The sequence below is a fragment of the Trachemys scripta genome, chromosome 20 (genome assembly GCF_013100865.1).
Source record: "Trachemys scripta elegans isolate TJP31775 chromosome 20, CAS_Tse_1.0, whole genome shotgun sequence".
NCBI lineage: Eukaryota > Metazoa > Chordata > Testudines > Emydidae > Trachemys > Trachemys scripta.
The window spans coordinates 9,347,187-9,366,093 of record NC_048317.1 but is presented as its reverse complement, the minus strand read 5'-3'; the positions used below and the strand labels follow the sequence as shown (position 1 = coordinate 9,366,093).

The following is an 18,907-nucleotide window of genomic DNA, read 5'->3' as shown; positions in this document are numbered from 1 at the left end:
TGCACATAGTGCCTGGAAGATAAATTTGCCTGAACATTTAAGAAAGAGATCTGGTAATCTATGGATGGGTGATCTATGCTGTCAGTGACTGTTCTACATTTGCCATTCAGTTCTGTAAATCCTGCATTAAAATTAAGCCAGCCTTTGGTGTGCTGCGTATATGACTGGCGTTGATGTTGCAAATCTCAATGCTGCCAGAATTGCTACCATCATCTCCATAACACTGAAAAGAATCAGTCCGTAGTCCAACCATCCCCATTATCAGCTGGCCACCTTTTAATCACAGGCTTGAGATCGGTGAAGACTGGACAATTATTTCTGCATAATTAGAGTCCAGAACGAGGCACAAACAACATCCATAAAAGGATAATTTTTCTTTAAATATTTTTTAAAAACAGGTTCACTGCATTTTAAATAAGCCTTTTAGGGCTGAGACAAAGGAAAACAGATAATTACAGCCCAGCATTGGTTAACATGCTTGTTTACAAGAGTTCAGGGCTGCTATAACACTACTCCTTTCTTGCATACTAGTATACGTTCTTCTGCTTCTAGAAAAGAGACTGGATACTATTCTCTAGTCACAATCTTTGAACAGGAATTTCTTCCTTTATAGGCTTTTATCTGCAAGTTTATATTAAGACAGAAAATTTGATGTCACTATGTAAAACCATGGTACGCTCAGATCTTGAAGACTATGTGCAGTTCTGGTTGTCCCGTCTCAAAAAGATGTATTAGAATTGGAAAAGGTGCAGAGAAGGGAACAAAAATGATTAGGGTGATGGAACAGTTTCCATATGAGGAGAGATTAAAAGACTGGGATTGTTCAGCTTAAAAAAAGAGACAACTAAGGGGGGATATGATCAAGGTCTATAAAACCATGAGTGGTGTGGAGAAAGTGAATAAGTAAATGTTATCTACCTCTCCACATAACACAAGAATTAGGGGGTCACCCAGTGAAATTAATAGGCAGCAGGTTTAAAACAAATAAAAGGAAGTATTTCTTCACACAGTGTAACAAACAGCCTATGAAACTTGTTGCCAGGGGCTGTTGTGAAAGTCAAAAGTATAACTGGGCTAAAAAAAATTAGATAAGTTCATGGACGATAGGTCCGTTAATGGCTATTAGCCAAGACGGTTAAGAATGTAACCCCATGCTTTGGGTGTCCCTAAACCTCCAACTGCCAGATGCTGGGACTGGACGATAGGGGATGATCACTTGATAAATTGCCCTGTTCTGTTCATTCCATCTGAAGCATCTGGCATCAGCCACTGTTGGAAGACAGGAGACTGGGCTGGACGGACCATTGGTCTGACCCAGTATGGCCGTTCTTATGTTCTTACTAGCTGTTTTTCTGAGGGTTTTTTTCTGTGCAGAATGTTTTCAGCAAATTTCAAGATACTTTCCTGGGTTTTGGCTTCATTAAATTGAAAACTCAGCCCAGGGTCATCGGATAGTTCATAAAGCTCTTGAGGAAACACGGGATGATTAATGGTTTTATGCTGATGTTTTTGTTGCCTGGTTTTCTACTATCAAAATCCTGCAGTCAACACTTCTCAGCTGTCCTCTGTATCTAAAGGGCTGAACTAACACTCTAGAGCAGGGGTAGGCAACCTACGGCACACGTGCCAAATGCGGCACACGAGCTGATTTTCAATGGCACTCACACTGTCCGGGTCCTGGCCACTGGTCCGGGGGGCTCTGCATTTTAATCTAATTTTAAATGAAGCTTCTTAAACATTTTAAAAACCTTATTTACTTTACATACAACAATAGTTTAGTTATATATTATAGACGTATCAAAAGATACCTTCTAAAAACGTTTAAACATATTACTGGCACGCGAAACCTTAAATCAGAGTGAATAAATGAAGACTCAGCACACCACTTCTGAAAGACTGCCGACCTCTGCTCTAGAGCCAAGCATGCACAACCCTTTGGAATTTGCATCTGAACTTTCCATTGTGGGCCAAAATCTTAGGAATCTGGGTTTGGGGTGTTGTCTGAACCTGAAACTCAAAGCTTGATTCAGGGGAGGGAAGGACACATGGTTCAAATCTAATGTTTGCACAACTCCCTGTAATACAGAATCGCACTGGGCCTGATGCAAAGCCCAGTGGAGTCAACTGGAGCTTTGACTTACCAGGCTTCGGATCAGGCCCTAAGATTGTATGTGACATTAGCACCATACTGGGACAATTTGTAAGTCTTGCCGGGGTGGGTGGCTTTGGATACTGGTTTATGTTTATAGCAGCATATTTTTGCTTTGAAGTATTTTATGGCCTTTCTATGCATAAAAAGTCCCCTAACAAACAAATTAACAATTCAAGTTGATTTATGCACTGTCCTCACGTGGATCTTTACTGCTCTGATAATTAAGCAATATAATGAGCCATGGCACATATTGTGCTGGGAAGCCTTCAGAGCATTGAAAGTCTCAAGGCCTTTGACTACCAAAGAAAGACAAGGTCTCATCACAATGCCCACAATACAAACTGGTTTTAAAGGTGGGGGAGTATTTTAGTTACAATGTACCGTAGAACAGCAAAGAAGGCCTGATTTCAACAGATGTCATGATCTTTTACTCCCTGGACCATCGCGGCACAGAAGCGCCACAAAAGCAAGGATTTTAGCCCATTGTGGGGAGGTGGGATGCTAATCAGCTAACGAGCACGTTCAGGGCTTTTAAAAGGCATGTGTGTGTTTGAGGGCACCACCACCCTCGCCACAATCTGGAGAAGAGAGATGCAGGTATGCGGCTGCTGGAAGGTTAAAGATGTGCCTTGTTTATCTGGAAGGAGCAATCTCTGGCAGGTTGCAAGGGGAGGAGGGGAGACACAGGGATAAATGTCAGTTCCAATATGAATCATTAACAAATACCCATCGACTCTGTTGTTTGGATGGATATCCTGAATCACTGCTTCATACTGACAGGAAATAGGGTTGTTGCTACGGATTTCAGTGGCAGCAAAAATAGTGTACATACAAAATGTCCTTCCTTAAAAAAAAAAAAACCACATTCAACTGGGTAATATGCTACTTTAAAAAAAAAAAAAGAGGCTAACAGTGTTCCAGGAAGAGCGGAAACATCTTCATTAGCACTGCAGAGGGGGGGAAAAAATGTTTCTCTCCTTAAAAAGCACATGAAGCAAACTGCATAATGTGATAGTCAGAGGAAATAATTCTGGATGCAAACTCAGAGAACTATTATTTTTTTAATCACATAAAATGACACTCCAGGGTTTTGCACTTTTGTGATCACAGGGAAAGAGGCACCTACTCGAGCCAAAAACAACTGCACAGAGAGCGCATGCATTTCTCTTCTTGTCGCTAGAATGTCTCTAGTTAATATTTTCATCCAATTACCTTTCCTGCATCAAATACATATACCTGAATCCCTATTGCTTCTGATTGGCTGATTGCGCCCTTCCTGTCTTCTTGCAAACGTCACTGACAACAAAATATGCTCGGTGTAAACTCCAAAGCTTGTCTCTTTCGCCAACAGAAGTTGGTCCAATAAAAGATATTCGCTCACCCACCTTGTCTCTCTAATATCCTGGGACCAACACTGCAAAACAACAATATATGCAACTATTAGAAAAATGTGTGGTTCAAGCGGGGAGGCAAGATAGATCAAGTGACAGACAGTGGAATACGGAGCCTTTTATATCTAAGTAACCTGTGTGAATTCAGCAGTTCAAGTTGGTGGTGACCAAAAGTTGCTACGTTCCACGACTATTCAGGAGTCCAGGTGGAATGAGTTTGGTGGTCTCAGGCCAGTGGAGACGGGTCCATATTACCCCCCGCCCTCCATAAAATTGGCATTCATTGATCCTTTAGACGGCAGTCTCAGAGGGACCAAGGATCAAACGGTGGCTGGATACTGAGCAGCTCTGTCACCTCTCTAGGTGATCAATTTATCCAGGTTAGGGCTGAGGCATGCTAGAAGGCAGGGTTAGAAAGCTTGTCCTGGCACTGACCATTCCGTAATTATGTCAAAATCTAGAGGACTTCAGTCTCCAGAACCTTCAGTTGGGCACCATTCTAAAGCACTAAATTAAATAAAATGTATTTTTTTAAAATCACCCTCTCCCCTCCCCCATGTCATTACAACCAGGGATTTGAAACAGCACCATTTCCGAGCAGCTGAGGCCGATAACGTCCCATCTGCAAAACAAACCGTCAGTACAGTTCAGGAAGCTCTCAAACCTCCCAGCCAAATAAATGAGCTGAGCCTACGCAGCCGCTCATTTTCCAAGAATTGGTGATACAGTATCTGGTATGCTGTTGTACTCTGTCGCCAAACATGGAGCAATCCCAGGGCTGTCTGCAATCCTCAGGGCTGAACTCTGAAAGTTTTACATCATTTAGACCTAGCTGCTGTCAGATCCTTGCCTCCTAGTACTGCTGACCTGACCGTGTCCTCAATGTGACAGTTGTCACATATATTCACATCAGAGAAACTTGCAAAGAGTCACAAAGATGTACAAATTCAGGAGAGGCTGAAAGCAGCAGAAGCCTTGACAAGACAATTTTAGGTGCTAAATGCAATATCCAGTTAGAGAAAAAAGATCTAGTTAGAGATGGCTATTTTTGCACCAAAACTAGTATATTAAAATGCTGTTAGACTCTGAAAAGTGGCTGTTTAACAGGATTGTGAGGTTCCACATTTATTTCCTGTCAGTGATTTCAGGGCAAATTGGCTCAGGTTACAAATCAAAAAATGGATTTTTCTAGCTGCCAGCACTGCATACACCATGAAATATCTAAAAATCAAACTTCCTAACGTACCACTGTAATAAAGATTCTGCAATTAAAATTTAACTGACAATTCAAGTTGATGCATGAGCAGAAATGGAATCCAGCTTGTTTTCCGTAGTTATATAAACTCTGCAAGACTAACAGGATTTAAGAACATTTTGTCCAAAAAAATAAGCAGGTATGACAGACACAGGAGCAGACAGAATAATAATTCTGTTATTTAATGCTAGTTATTACAGTGACAGGTGCATCAGAAATGCCTTGCTAGATAGTAACTTTGCCCTTCTCCAGCCCTTTTACTCCAAGAATCTCACCATGCTTTACAAACAGTGATTAGTTTGGGCTCATAACACCAAAGAGAGGAACACTGAGAAATTGAGAAGAGGGGTTAAATAACTAGATCACACAGGTCTAAGCCACAGTTGGGAACAGAATACATCCCTGTCCCTATCAATTTGTAGCCTTAGCTACATCCTCTTGCCCATACTTACACAGATATTTTTTCTAAACAAATATGCTTTGGGGGTCTGATCCTGAGAGGTGCTAGTAACCCGCAGTTCCCACTTAAGTCAGGGTCTTTAAGAATGGTGAAAACACTACAGAGAATAATGAAAAACTCGAAGTTGTAGAAAAAAATTAGAGTGCAGGAAATTTAGCATGACATGGGATTTATTCCTTCACCACAGAACATTCTCCACGCCCTCAGCTGTGTGATTCAGCAATTCTGATGGCATTCACTGGCAGTGATACCACCAAGCGTATGTCAAATGGCAGTATGTTCTAAAAAGAGTTCACCCCCCGCACCCCAGGTGAGCATGGAAGGTTGGGAGAGCAAAAAAGAGTCGTTACCAATAGCCCCTGGCTAGTGGTCTCTAAAAAGATAATAAGTTATTGCAATGGGAGTATTACAGAGGTGAAAGTAAGCCGGTCCGGTCCAGCATACCGGCAAGAGCCAGTATGCCGTGCCGGACCACACCGGCTTCCGCGGCAGGGATTTAAATCCCGCCCACAGCTCCGGTAGCCGGGCTGGGGCCGGGATTTAAAGAGCTCAGGGCTTGGGGCACTCCAGCAGCCGGAGCTGCGGTGGGGATTTAAAGGACCCGGAGCTCTGCAGTGGCCGGAGCCTCGGGTTGATTTAAAGGCCCTGGAGCTCCCAGCCACAGTTGGTGCCCCAGGGCCTTTAAATCTTGAGAGGCCCCGCCTCTTCCAGTTGAGGCCACGTCCCCCTCAGGACTCCAGCAGTACTGGTAAGTCCTGTAAGTTACTTTCACCCCTGGGGTATTATTTGTACAAATGAGCTGTACATAGAAAATTGGAAAGCCCTGGTACAAGCTGATTATAAGAGAAGGATTTGGTGCATTATCTACCCATGTAAAAGTGTAAGAATAATTAGCCATGTCTGATCAGACCATTGGTTAAATAAGATTGGGACCCTGTCTCCGTGTCTATGACATGCATGCTTCAGAGAAGATAAACCCCACCACCAGACCTGGCCACTGGTGTAATTCTAGAGGTCAGGAAGGAGTCTCTCTCTCCCTGATCCCCATGTATGAAAGGGGATCATATGGAAGACAAAATAGGCAGAGAACCTTTCACAGTCCTGACCTGGCCCCTCCTAAGCAGAGCTGGTTTACAGGGGAAGGAAAGAAAGTAACAGGTTTGGAGACAGCAGAGGAAGAGTTCTGCTCTGCTCATTACTGAGTGTGTGGATGGTCAGGCAGGTGCAAACACGTCACTGTTCTATCATAACAGAAACAGAATCATCAGAAGGTGACTGTTCAGTTTGTATTTCTATTTTGACTTGCAAGAACATACTTGATGAAAAACAGTTCCCCCGCTTTTCTCGGGGTGAAGCTGCTGTTATCTGACGGTTCAGCTGTAAGTGAGCATCACGTACAGAACAGGGAAAAATCTATCACCCTTAAAGAACTTGAATATTTTTCAGTCACACAAACATATTCTAAAATAGCCCCAAAAAGGTGTCCTTCCTCCCACACAGAAGCAAGCAGCTGCAGCAAAAATCTCAGCTGAATTTTGACACCTCCGGTCAGGAGAATACCAGGATTGCCTACGGTACATCTGTGGTTTGGAATAAAAAGGCATTGTATGAGAAAAATCAGTATTCCCCTAATTTCTAAATGCATTTTAATACGACAGAGATGCAATGCTCTGGCAAGGGACTGTTTAGTGCTTTATTTCTTTACTAAGCAGCAGTTAGAAAGGGGAAAAAAAAAAAAAGCATATTAACAGTATGAAAGGCACCATGTAGCATCTCTTCAATGATTGTCTGCAAACCCTTCTGCTCCAGAGAGTGTTTTCCTTGAGTGCCCTCACAGACACGTTACAAGCAAGCATAAGCACCACCAATTGTTTTAGCATGATAAACACATTCAAAACCTTTCAATATCTTTTGTCTGTTTACAGCTGCATTCCTTAAGGAATTCCGACAAGTTCATCAGAATGGAAAAGTTACAAAATGCCAAACTAAGTGATGCAGCTAATGCAAATTTCTAAACTAAAAACCGAGCTGTGGCAGGATGTTCTTGGTATTGCTGGAGAAACGGGAGGAAGGGGGAGCGGCTGGGTGAAATCAGTGCTTCTGAAAAATGGGATTGGGATAGCAATGACTGGACCAATAAGGCACAATGCAAGCTTCCCCAAGCTGCTCTGACAGTTCATCTCTGGCTTCCACCCAAGAAACTTAAAGAACTTCACTAATATTAATGAAGTAACCTTTCCCGTACTCTCCTGACATAAGTATTATCTCTGTTTTACACAAAGAAGCAGGCACAGAAAAGCAAAGTGACTTGCCTAAGATGACATAAGGACTTCATGGCAGCAGGGCAAATAGATCTCCTGACTTCTAGTCCTGCAACGAAGCGACAAGACCATCCTTTCCATTCCTACTATCTGCTTGTGCAGTACTGGGATCCCCACATAGCTCTATCTCTATATTTTAGCACTGAAATTATGCAAGTTACCACTCCCCCACCCCTCAAAAATCTAATCTGCTAAAGAGAAAAATTATACAAGCCAGTAAACACACAGTGTAAAGAGTCTTTAATATTGATTCCCTTATTCAATATTTCACGAAGTCTACGTCCCCACTCAACAGTGGAGCAGTAAGAGAGAAAACAGAATTTGGTCAGAACCTGACGTTTACAAGTTGAGACAAACAGTAACGTTTTCAGGCTGAAAATTAACTTCATGTTTTAGTGCAGAAATTGGTAGGTTTTGTAATTGCCCTGCATCTCTCCAAGACACACTTTGTGCTGGATATAGTAAAAGTGATCAAAGCTGGGATTTTCCAAGGAGCTGAAGGGAGTTAGATGCCCAGCTCAGTGGTGGATTAGCCACTGGGACAATGGGGCCCATGCCCAGGGACCCTGGCCAATTGGGGGGGCCTGGAAAAATGGGCACCCCCATGCCCTACTCGGCGCTCCTGGGGAGCAGGGGAAGCCCCCCGCAACCCAACCCTGCTCCCTGTCAGGAGCACTGGGCGGCTGGAGTGGGGTAAGCCCCCGCACCCTGACCCCATTCCTCCCTGGTAGGAGCACTGGGCGGGCGGGGGAAGCCCCCACGCCATGACCCTGTTCCCCGGCAGGAGCGCCGGGCTGGCAGAACGGGGCAAGCCCCCACGCCCCAACCTCGCTCCCTCTGGCAGGAGCATTGGGTTGGTGGGGGAGGAAGAGGGGACAGCAGGGACCACAGGCGGAAGGGATGGGGAGGGGCCCCCACTTGTTCTGGCCCAGGGCCCAACAAAACCATAATCCACCTCTGGCCCAACTTCAATAGAATACCAATGAGAGTTGGGCACCTACCTCCCAAAGGCTCCTTTGAAAATCCCAGATACCCATTTTGTTAAAATGGAAAGGGGAAGGAGGTTGAGGTTACGCAGGCTTCTTCCCTGCAACAAGGGGAAAGGAGAAGAAATGGGAGTTTGCCGCATTATTACTACTTTGCATTTACACGGTGGCAACTTACCGAACATGTTACCAATGTGTCCATTCTTAGTTAGCGGTCGAAGTTCATTTTTTCCAAATGCATATCGTTTGTAGTTATCCCAAGCAAACTTCATCATCTACAAAAAAATAGGTGGGAGAGGGGTAATTAGCAAGACTATTAAAGTGAACTAAATTTCAGCTTTAACGCAGGGCTTGATCCCGATCAGTGAGGAGTCCTGCATCTTCCAGTGACCCACTAATTATGAAAGTCTACGCTGCTCTGAATACATAAGAATCCTGCTTGAAATTCACTTTCGGTACCATACTTTTATTATCCTATTGTATTTCAAGTTTGACAGGATGGACCCATCGGTTGTGGGGTACAATTTGGGATTGTGATAACATAGTAGGTGCCTGATTCTAACTTAATATCCAATACTTTGTTGTCAAAGTTTTGTATGAACATCAAATTATTTTAATTATCCCATTTCAGCCAAGAACTTCTAAGATTTCATAATGCTAATTACAAATGGATAAAATATAAATGCTAAGCTTGATGGGTCCAAAATTAATTCTCCAAAAGATATTATACATTTTGAGTTTTAACATTTCCTTATGATACTGATAGTGAACCATTCATCAGGTACAGTAGTGTTAAAATCCCACCTGACCATTCACCAAACGCAGATATATAAATATATACAACACTGAAAAGGAAGCAGGATTGGGGTGTATCATGCACATAAGAATACTGAAGTGAGCAAGAGAAGAAGCTGATCTTATCTTAAAATAAACGTTACTCAGACTTAAACTTTCCCTAATGTTCAAGCTGAACCCTCATTTTTATGAATAGCAGATCTCCATGCTTTTGAGGAAGAGGATGGAATCCATGTCATTTTGAAATCTTCCAAACAAGACTCAATAGCATCTTCTCTAGATGGTTTTGTGGGAGCCCAGGAAGACGGATGTCTGAGAGATCCCTTCCAAGTCAAACAATTCTCTGACACAGAGCGGTCTGTGTTGGGAAGAACCTCCTAGAGGCCATTGAATTTGCCTTCCTGGGAGGATTCTAGGGCACTGGATTTGGTATGATTCCAACACGTACATGCAAACATCGTTTCTTCCTTCCACTTGCCCTTTTTGCTCTAGCTGGCAGGGAAAATAAACTGACACATATCCTCTCTTCAGACAGGAAAGACCAGGACTTTTATCAGGTTCTAAGCAGCCACTTAAACAATGCCTCCTTTTATAAATCCACACAGTTCCAGTCAGATTGGTCTAAAACTTATGCTCTTCTTTGACTCCAGCCCTGGAATGAAGTCATATGGTGGATCTGAAGGTGGCTTTGGAGGCTCACCAGTAATCTCTATCTCTGCCCAACTAAAATAAGATTGTTCTTGTTAGAGTGAGGGATTTAAAGACTGTAGGTGAACTGTGGAGAAGGAGCAATTAATACAGTCACGCCTATGTAACAGTGGCCAATGTCTATCTGTCCAGATTAGGGATTCTTCGACTATTTATTGCCCAAATATACAGGCTCCATTAGTCTAATATTCTTCCAGCTGTTTTGACTCCCTTGCTGTCCATCCCTCTCCAGCTGTTCATTTCTCAAACCCAACATAGCGAGCATCTGCCTTAATTAGCACACACACACACAAAGCCACATCACCAATGTTTTTTTCTTTTTTAAACATCCAGCTTCCAAAGTAAAGTTTCACAGGGCTGGTCATACGAATGAGGATAAACATTCGCAGAGCTGACTGATAACATTCAGATGCCAGAAGGAGGAATTTTGGATGAATAAGTGAAGCCATTTTGGCTTTATAAATTCTGCGTGGGATGAATTAGTCACTAGAGCTCATTGATTCTAGGAAGCTAAGACTTAACGACCAACAGAGCAACAACCTCCTGTAAAAGGCCCTTGAGTAGGCATCAATCATATGACTCAGGGTTTTCATTTTTTCTAGGTCGATGCTGTTTTCCAGTGACAGTATTATTTTAATAGGGGGGTTTCATTATTTTACTATTTTTGTAGTAACACTTTTGGGGAAAGGTGGGGCATTGGGGAAAGCTGCGGAGGGGGGAGGGGATAGCTCAGTGGTTTGAGCATTGGCCTGCGTTCAATCCTTGAGGGGGCCACTTAGGGATCTGGGTCAAAACTCTGTCTGGTGATTGGTCCTGCTTTGAGCAGGAGGTTGGACTAGATGATCTCCTGAGGTCCCTTCTATGATTTCCCAGCTGATACTAAGCAAAGCACCTTTATCCTCTTCTAATAAGGATATGATCCTGTACTCCATTGGAGAGAGGGATGTTTTTCCAGAACCTTTACCAGGGGCCGGGCACCCACAAAAACAGTTTTCCTGTTGCTAGTGATAAAACCCACACATCAGAGGGGCAGGAGCTTGCAGATAAGGGAGGTGAGAGATTGAGGACCTTTTGTTTCCCCTTTTAAATCATAACCAAAGAGGAAGGGAACACCCTCTTGGCAAACACACGCAAGTTCCACTTTGCTGAAACGTTTATGCTTTGTTGCTGAAAATTAAGCCAACTACATATTGATTGTTATAACGAATATTCTGCAACGTGCATAACTAAGATTAGGATGGAAATCAGAGAGGGGGCACAGTGGGTATCCTGCCCTTGATTTTTTAAATACCTGCTACTTGGTCTCTCTGATCCAATCCAAGAGGCAAAACATTTGTTTTTCAAAATATGTTGGAGCCCCAGGATCTGTCCTCCCTGGTGCAGATTGATTAACAGTAGCCAGAGAGGGTGAACTCTGCCAGCAGAGAAAAGGAAATTGCCCCATTTATCTCTCCTTCAATTTGGTGGCAGAATTTTAATAGGAGACCTCCCCCCGCCCCCTTCCACCACTGGACGTTTCATACAAGTAAAGCCAGAGGACCTCAGGAATAATCTCCAAGGTTTGCTCACTTTAACATGCCACCCCAAAATGCTGTTTATGGAGACAGCTCCCCCACTCATTAGGCTAGATAGGTTTTCTTTTCTCCTTCAAAATGGTTGACCAGGCAAATGAAGTTAAATTTGTCATGCAGTTCTGAAGAGCCTCAGTATAAAATGATTTCCTGCTGGCTGCAATGCCTGAAACTTTCTTTTGCTGTTATGTTCTGGGCTGATAATCAGACAGAGGATGGACTAGATTCGGCATGCTGCCTAGAGATATTGAAAGGCTGCTGCCATCTCCTTTGTGTGAGAAAAATTTCACTTGCAGTTTTTAAACTCTGGTTTATTTCTGTGATAAGAGCCACGATGTGGTTCTATCTCAGACTCCAGAATCAGGATTTCCTCCCTCTGATCACTGGTCCAGAAGCAGTGATTGGAAAAGTAACTGCGACAAAAGTTTACAGTTCTACCAACTCAGCCATTTTGCAGCAGCCATTCCAGGCCAAGTTTAGCAGCACATCTCATGAACTCCTAGAGTTAAGAGATTAATTGCGCCTCAGAAGGTGGGGATTCCACGTTTTCATATGGTATAGAGGACTGGTATGTAGCTCTAAATGTTTTTAAGCAGTTAGTGGCCACTAAAGTCTAGCTGGAGTTGAAATAGGAAAGAAAAAATGCAAGATGGAAATCAGACCCATGTGGCAAACACCTATCAGTCATGGTCTAGATCAGTGGTTCTCAAAGCCCGTCTGCCACTTGTTCAGGGAAAGCCCCTGGCGGGCCGGGCCAGTTTGTTTACTTGCTGCGTCTGCAGGTTCGGCCAATCACAGCTCCCACTGGCCGCAGTTCGCCGCTCCAGGCCAATTGGGGCTCCGGGCAGGGCCGGCTCCAGGCACCAGCCTGGCAAGCAGGTGCTTGGGGCGGCCACTCTGGAGAGGGGCAGCACGTCCAGATATTCGGCAGCAATTTGGCGGACGGTCCTTCACTCCCGCTCGGAGCGAAGGACCTCCCACCGAATTGCCGTCGCAGATGGCGATCGTAGCTTTTTTTTTTTTTGGCTGCTTGGGGCGGCCAAAAGCCTGGAGCCGGCCCTAGCTCCGGGAAGCGGCGTGGGTCGAGGGATGTGCTGGCCGCTGCTTCCCACAGCCCCCACTGGCCTGGAGCGGCAAACCGTGGCCAGTGGGAGCCGCAATCGGCCGAACCTCCGGACGTGGCAGGTAAACAAACCGGCCCGGCCCGCCAGGGGCTTTCCCTGAACAAGCAGTGGACTGGCTTTGAGAACCACTGGTCTAGATAATACTTAGTCCCTCTCAAGGTCCCTTCCAGTCCTATGATTCTACAGTTTTAAAGTTTGATTTCTGATGAAATGCCAAGGTTAAAAGTGAATGTTTTATACCATTCTAGCCATGGAAGATCATGATATATCGAGCTTTAAAACAACGTCTACAAATATAAAGAGTTTTATGCAAACTGGTTCATAGTTTTAGATTTTATATTTTCTGGTGTGCTGCATGCCACCTGACAATTATCAATCTGACCCTGAAGTACAAACCACCCAGTCTTTCAACTGATTTACAGCACAGATTCCAAGTCACAGGCCTGGTCCACACTAACCCCCCACTTCGGACTAAGGTACGCAAATTCAGCTACGTTAATAACGTAGCTGAATTCGAAGTACCTTAGTCCGAACTTACTGCGGGTCCAGATGTGGCAGGCACGCTCCCCCGTCGATGCCACGTACTCCTCTCGCCGAGCTGGAGTAACGGCGTCAACGGCGAGCACTTCCGGGATCGATCCGGGATCGATTTATCGCGTCTAGACAAGACACGATAAATCGATCCCAGAAGATCAATCACTTACATCCGGACCAGGAAGTAAGTATAGACGTACCCACAATTAAACTTGTCAGATTGCTCTCTGTCTGACCTGTATAATCCACCTTATTTCCCTCAAAGAAATCCAGCTACACATTTAAATGGCATTGTCATTTTAAATATGTCATAGACAAATACTTCTTTACCCATTTTACTAAGACCTTGGATTTTTAAAATTTTCCCTGTTGACATAATTTACTTCCCACAATTTTGCTCTGAATACTTTTTGCGCACCTCTCAGCATAGATAATGGAAATCAATTATTGCCTCAATCCTGGAAATTGTTCCACCTCGGCAGAGCCCCGTACCCATGCAGAGCCCCACTGACTTCAGTGGGTGGAAAGGTCGATTTGGACAGAACAGCTTGTGGGATCAGAGTCTTAGTTTCACTTGCAGGTTCCTAACACTGCAGTATTTGGGTTTCAAACATCGCAGGGGAAGGACTGTCAGACCTGTTTTCGTTGCATTTTTTCTTCAATGTGAGGAGACATTTTTATTAGATGTAGGTTTTATAACAGCTATTTTTAAAATGGTGGGCCAAATTTTTCTGGTCAGTGGTCTTTTAAATACTGCAGCAAGATATATTACAAGTGTTTAATATTTATACTGACACGTCACATGCTTCTAATTCTGCTGAAGCTGAACAAAGAAGATACATGGCTGCACCGACATTGTTACCATATTTCCTCTGATTTGCTCCCTTCCTTTAATTTGTTTCCATTTGTTTGGCAAGTCTTGACTCAGTACGAATTTGCTTATATGACCAACACAGCACTTTGTGCATGTTTATTTAGTGAATCAAATTCAGGGGTAGTGTCAGCCGGTGGGGGGAGGGAGGACAAGTAATTAATGGAGATATCCCATCTCCTAGAGCTGGAAGGGACCTTGAAAGGTCATCAAGTCCAGTCCCCTGCCTTCACTAGCAGGACCAAGTACTGATTTTGCCCCAGATCCCTAAGTAGCCCCCTCAAGGATTGAACTCACAACCCTGGGTTTAGCAGGCCAATGCTCAAACCACTGAGCTATCCCTCCCCCCAAGATTGACCAGACAGAAAATTGGGGGGGGGCTGTGCCCCCCCTTGCCACAAGGCCCCACCCCTCTGTGGCCACGCCCCATTGCCACGTCAGAGGCCGGAAGCTGGAGCCAGGCAGTCTGGGGCTCTGGCTGCTCGCAGCTGGTAAGAGCTGCCCAGGTGGAGGACCCAGCTCTGGGGCTGGCAGAGCCCTTGGGGAGCAGCATGCAACTACTGGGGGTGGAGCCCAGGAGCCCGGGCTGGAATTAGTCAGTCCAGGCTGCTGTGGGGAGCCCCGGATCCTCCACCTGCCCTGGGTGGCACGCCCCAGTGGGTGGGGACATGGGCCGGGGGCTGTTCTTGGGCACCCCAACCCTCTGCCCAGGCTTACTTCTGCTACGAGGCGGCTATGGGGGTGGGGTGGTAGGGAGCCTAAGGCAAATTTTGGGGTGGCTATAGCCCTTGCAAGTCCCCTCCCCCAGCACTTCCCAACATCACATTATCAATAAAGTTCTATTAAAAATCCTACTATGTCAAGCTTTCATTGCTTCCTTGCACTAGCGGTGCTTTTATGGCTCCAATCCAGGACTGTATACCACAGAACACATTGGATAAGTGTAATTTGCAATTCCTATCCCTAAGTATTAGGAAGTTTGATTTTCAGAACTGTTGAGAGTGTAGATTCACTGACTTCAAATGCAGTTGAAGGCAGTCAACATATGTGAAAAGTCAGGCTTTGGGTTTCAAATGGTATCATGGCGGGGAAAGAAGAAGGCCAATAACCAGAACTTTATACAATAAAAGCAATCGTCCAGTTGTGTGAGCTAGGTAGTTTGCTATAACATGCAGAAGGAGAACCCTCAGGGTATATGATGAAGAAACAGGGTCCAAGAAAAAACTTCACCAAAGAAATGTTTTACCAAAGAAATATTCTACCATGGCAATGGGCATGCACAATACTTCAGATGTGATGTAATATATGCAGTATTTAACTAATTAAAAACCCTGGGTTAAATCTGCTTGTAAAGGCAGAGAGGATCAGCGAGAAATCAAACTCACATTTGCCTCCTCATGTCAGCCCTGTATGATTTTAAAATGCAGAGCATTTCCAAACAGCTATTTGATTAGTTTTATCCATCTAGGCTAGGATAATTAGTAAATGCCTAAGAGATGAAATTTAAATATGCCAACCAATCAGTCCATTTCAAGAGCTTCCCATGAACATTATACAAAGCAATTATCTTTACAAGATAACCACTTTCATGGCTCTTTTGCTTTTAAAAAAATCCTTATCCATCAGCGCCCTGTAAAATATTTAAACAATCACACTACCTACAAAATTCCAAGTTGGAGTTTTCCAACCGCAATTCTTTTTGTTGTTGCTTGTTTTTTAAATTATTATTAACATAAGTTTCCCACTGTTTTGCTACTCAAAACTGGTAGGTTTTTTCCTCTTTATCTTTTTGGTGAAGATCAGTGGCAGTATCAGATAGGACCTGGCCTTTTCTGCCTCTAGCCTGGTAGATCATACCAGACAAAACCAGACTTTTTCTGCCGCCAACCTTTTAGGACACTGAAATTAGCTCCCGTTCCTATTTCAGATTTCTTACCTGCAGTACATTGCGGTATATTTTTCCCACCCTGCAAAAAATAATTTTCCTGACAAAACTATGTACTAAAAGGTGTAACTTGCTGTCAGTGTCTCGCAGTAAAAGATAGGTGTGAGGCCTTATCCTAATCTCACTTGTTTACACTGGTGTAAATCAGGAGTAATTTCACCAAAGTCAAGGGAGCTGTACCAGTGTAAACTGGTGCCTGTCAGGCCCTCAGTTATACTTTTAAGACAGTTATATATAAAGACAAACCCCAGTGAAGAATCTAATGATGGACTCAAATTGAAAAGCTTTACCACAGAGCCACTGTCATGCTGGGTCACTTTCAGACCTACTTATTTTGAAAGCGTCCTTAGAAGTCATTCTACATAATATTTTTATTGCTAAATGTTTTGGTACTTGGCTAACAGGCTTCATTTAACCAGGCACTAATAACCACAGGCCTTTATTTCATGATTATAAAAGCCTGTAACTAGCAGAACAGACACTGCTACAGCACATGAAGAAGTTACTAGGCAACATGCAGAAATGGACAGCAACACTGATAATCCATTCTAAAGTAATTACATTTTATAATTAAAGATTACTGTAAATCCAATAGATCCCAACAGGAACTTGAGCAATTTAGAGACACCCTGGCTAACCTGTCTGTTTTAAAGCAGTCATGTTAGCTTCTAATCTTGAATAAAACACGAAGAGAATGGATATTTTCATTTAATAGGCCTGACCTGACAATCATAATGTGTGTCATTTCTCTAGTCATTAGTTGGATCTTTTCTTATTTAACTAACTTTAACAAAAACTGCATTCATCTTTATTGGCACTGAGGAGGTGAGTACCAGAGATTAGAACTGGGAATGGAAGTTTGAACTCCTGATGGGAAATCTTGTTGCCATTGACAAATCCATTCCCTACGCTAGCTCCTCTGTGCCTCAGTTTACCTATCTGAAACATAGAGCTAATCATTATTTCACAGGGGTGTTGACGTATAACAAATAAACATGAACTACTACTATTAAATGAATTTGAATAGCATTCTGCATGTTCAAATGTAAGTAACACGAAAGGAATTAATTCTCAATATTCAACAAAGTAAAAATCATTATCTCAAAGCTTTTACAGGTGAGGAAAAAGCAGGCAGAGAGGGAAAGTGACTTGTCCAACATTACTCGAGAAGTCAGTGGCAGAGTCAGGATTACAACTCAAAACTTAATTCAGATGCAGCTGGACCCCACTGGGACTCAATGCAGAGACAGGCGCTTAGCATAATGGGGTCCTTGATTGGTAATGTATGGATTATTATGCTATCATATCAAGAGTGTGATACTCATAGACTTTAAGGTCAGAAGGGACCATTATGATCATCTAGTCTGACCTCCCGCATGATGCAGGCCACAAAAGCTGACCCAACCCCTTTCCCTTGACTCTGTTGTTGAAGTCCCCAAATTCTGTGATTTAAAGACTTCAAGTCGCACAGAATCCTCCAGCTAGCGACCCCTGCCCCATGCTGCGGAGGAAGGCAAAAAACCTCCAGGGCCTCTGCCAATCTACCCTGGAGGAAAATTCCTTCCCGACCCCAAATATGGCAATCAGTAGAACCCCGAGCATGTAGGCAAGATTCTCCAGCCAGACCCTCATTGGCCATTGGCACGCTGTTGATTTGACTAGTCAAATAGCTTATCTACCACAAGTTAACACTTGGGATTATAGCGTTTGTTCACATGTTAAGGAAAGAAGGAATCACTGCAATTATCTATCCAACCTCCTGCATAACATAAGCCATGGAATTTCACCCTGCAAATTCCTACATGAAGCCCAGTAACTGGTGATTGAATCTGCAATGTATCTTTCAGAAAGACACCCAATGTTTGGGAAAGCCTCAAGTATTTTACAGACACTTCTGCAATGATCCAGCTGATTCTTCCTCAATCACTGAGCACAAAATCACATAGCCATGTCCAGAATCTTGAGCCATTCCCATGCCCTTGAGTGCTTTGAAATGGGTTTTAAAGCTGAAACTTGAACCTTTGCCAAATCTGCCGCTGACATGCAAATACACCAGCAGATACTTTAATTTATTGGCAGACATTAAGTAGATACTGTAAATCGTTTGCTACATGTACCTTTATTATCTGTAAAGTAAATACAATAATGTCAGTGAAGAGCTTTCTGCCTAGGACTTTTGTTGCAGAGTCTTTAGGGTGCATCATCAAGCTACTTATATTAAGAGATTTTTTCCACCATTTTCATCTCTACTGAATAGGAAACACAAACAAGGCAAAAATTGCAGCTGGACTCTACACTTGGAAAAATCTACAATTGGAAGCACCAGATGAATTCATTAGAGAGTTAACTTTGCAGAAGCAAAAGCAGGGCAGTGAGGGGGTGAAATCATGGGCCGGAAAGGGGTTAATAGCCAGTTAATTACAACACAGGTACAACAGATGTACCTAATTAGTTGCTTCTCAGCCAGAGGGGCAGGACTGGGAGGCATCAGGTGATAACTTAATGGACATCTGGCCCTTATAAAAGGGGAGAGCATTCACTCTGAACAGAGGAACCAGAGGCACTTCTATGAAGTGGCCTAAGCAAGAAGCTGCAGGAAAACATGCACCCTAGACAGATGCCGTCTGAGGGGCCAGAACTTGAGGCCAGATCTGCGGAGAAGGTTACAGAGCGGCAAAGAGGAAAACTGAAGATGGAGCCCAGAAGAAAGGCAGACTGGCTGAGAGACTTTTAGACATTAGTGTGAGTTTCTGTTGTCTGACAGATTGGATTTAGATGCTTCTCAACTGGAAGG

General features: G+C 43.6%; 1 protein-coding gene across 1 annotated transcript in view; it reads right to left on the bottom strand.

Moving 5' to 3' along the window:
• The window catches only part of MAN1C1 (mannosidase alpha class 1C member 1), an 84,756-nt gene that overhangs the window by 49,843 nt on the left and 16,006 nt on the right, over nt 1–18,907 (bottom strand). The window contains exon 2 of the mRNA XM_034753768.1: nt 8,744–8,840. Coding sequence (XP_034609659.1) covers nt 8,744–8,840 — 97 coding nt within the window. The remainder of the gene's footprint in view (nt 1–8,743; nt 8,841–18,907) is intronic.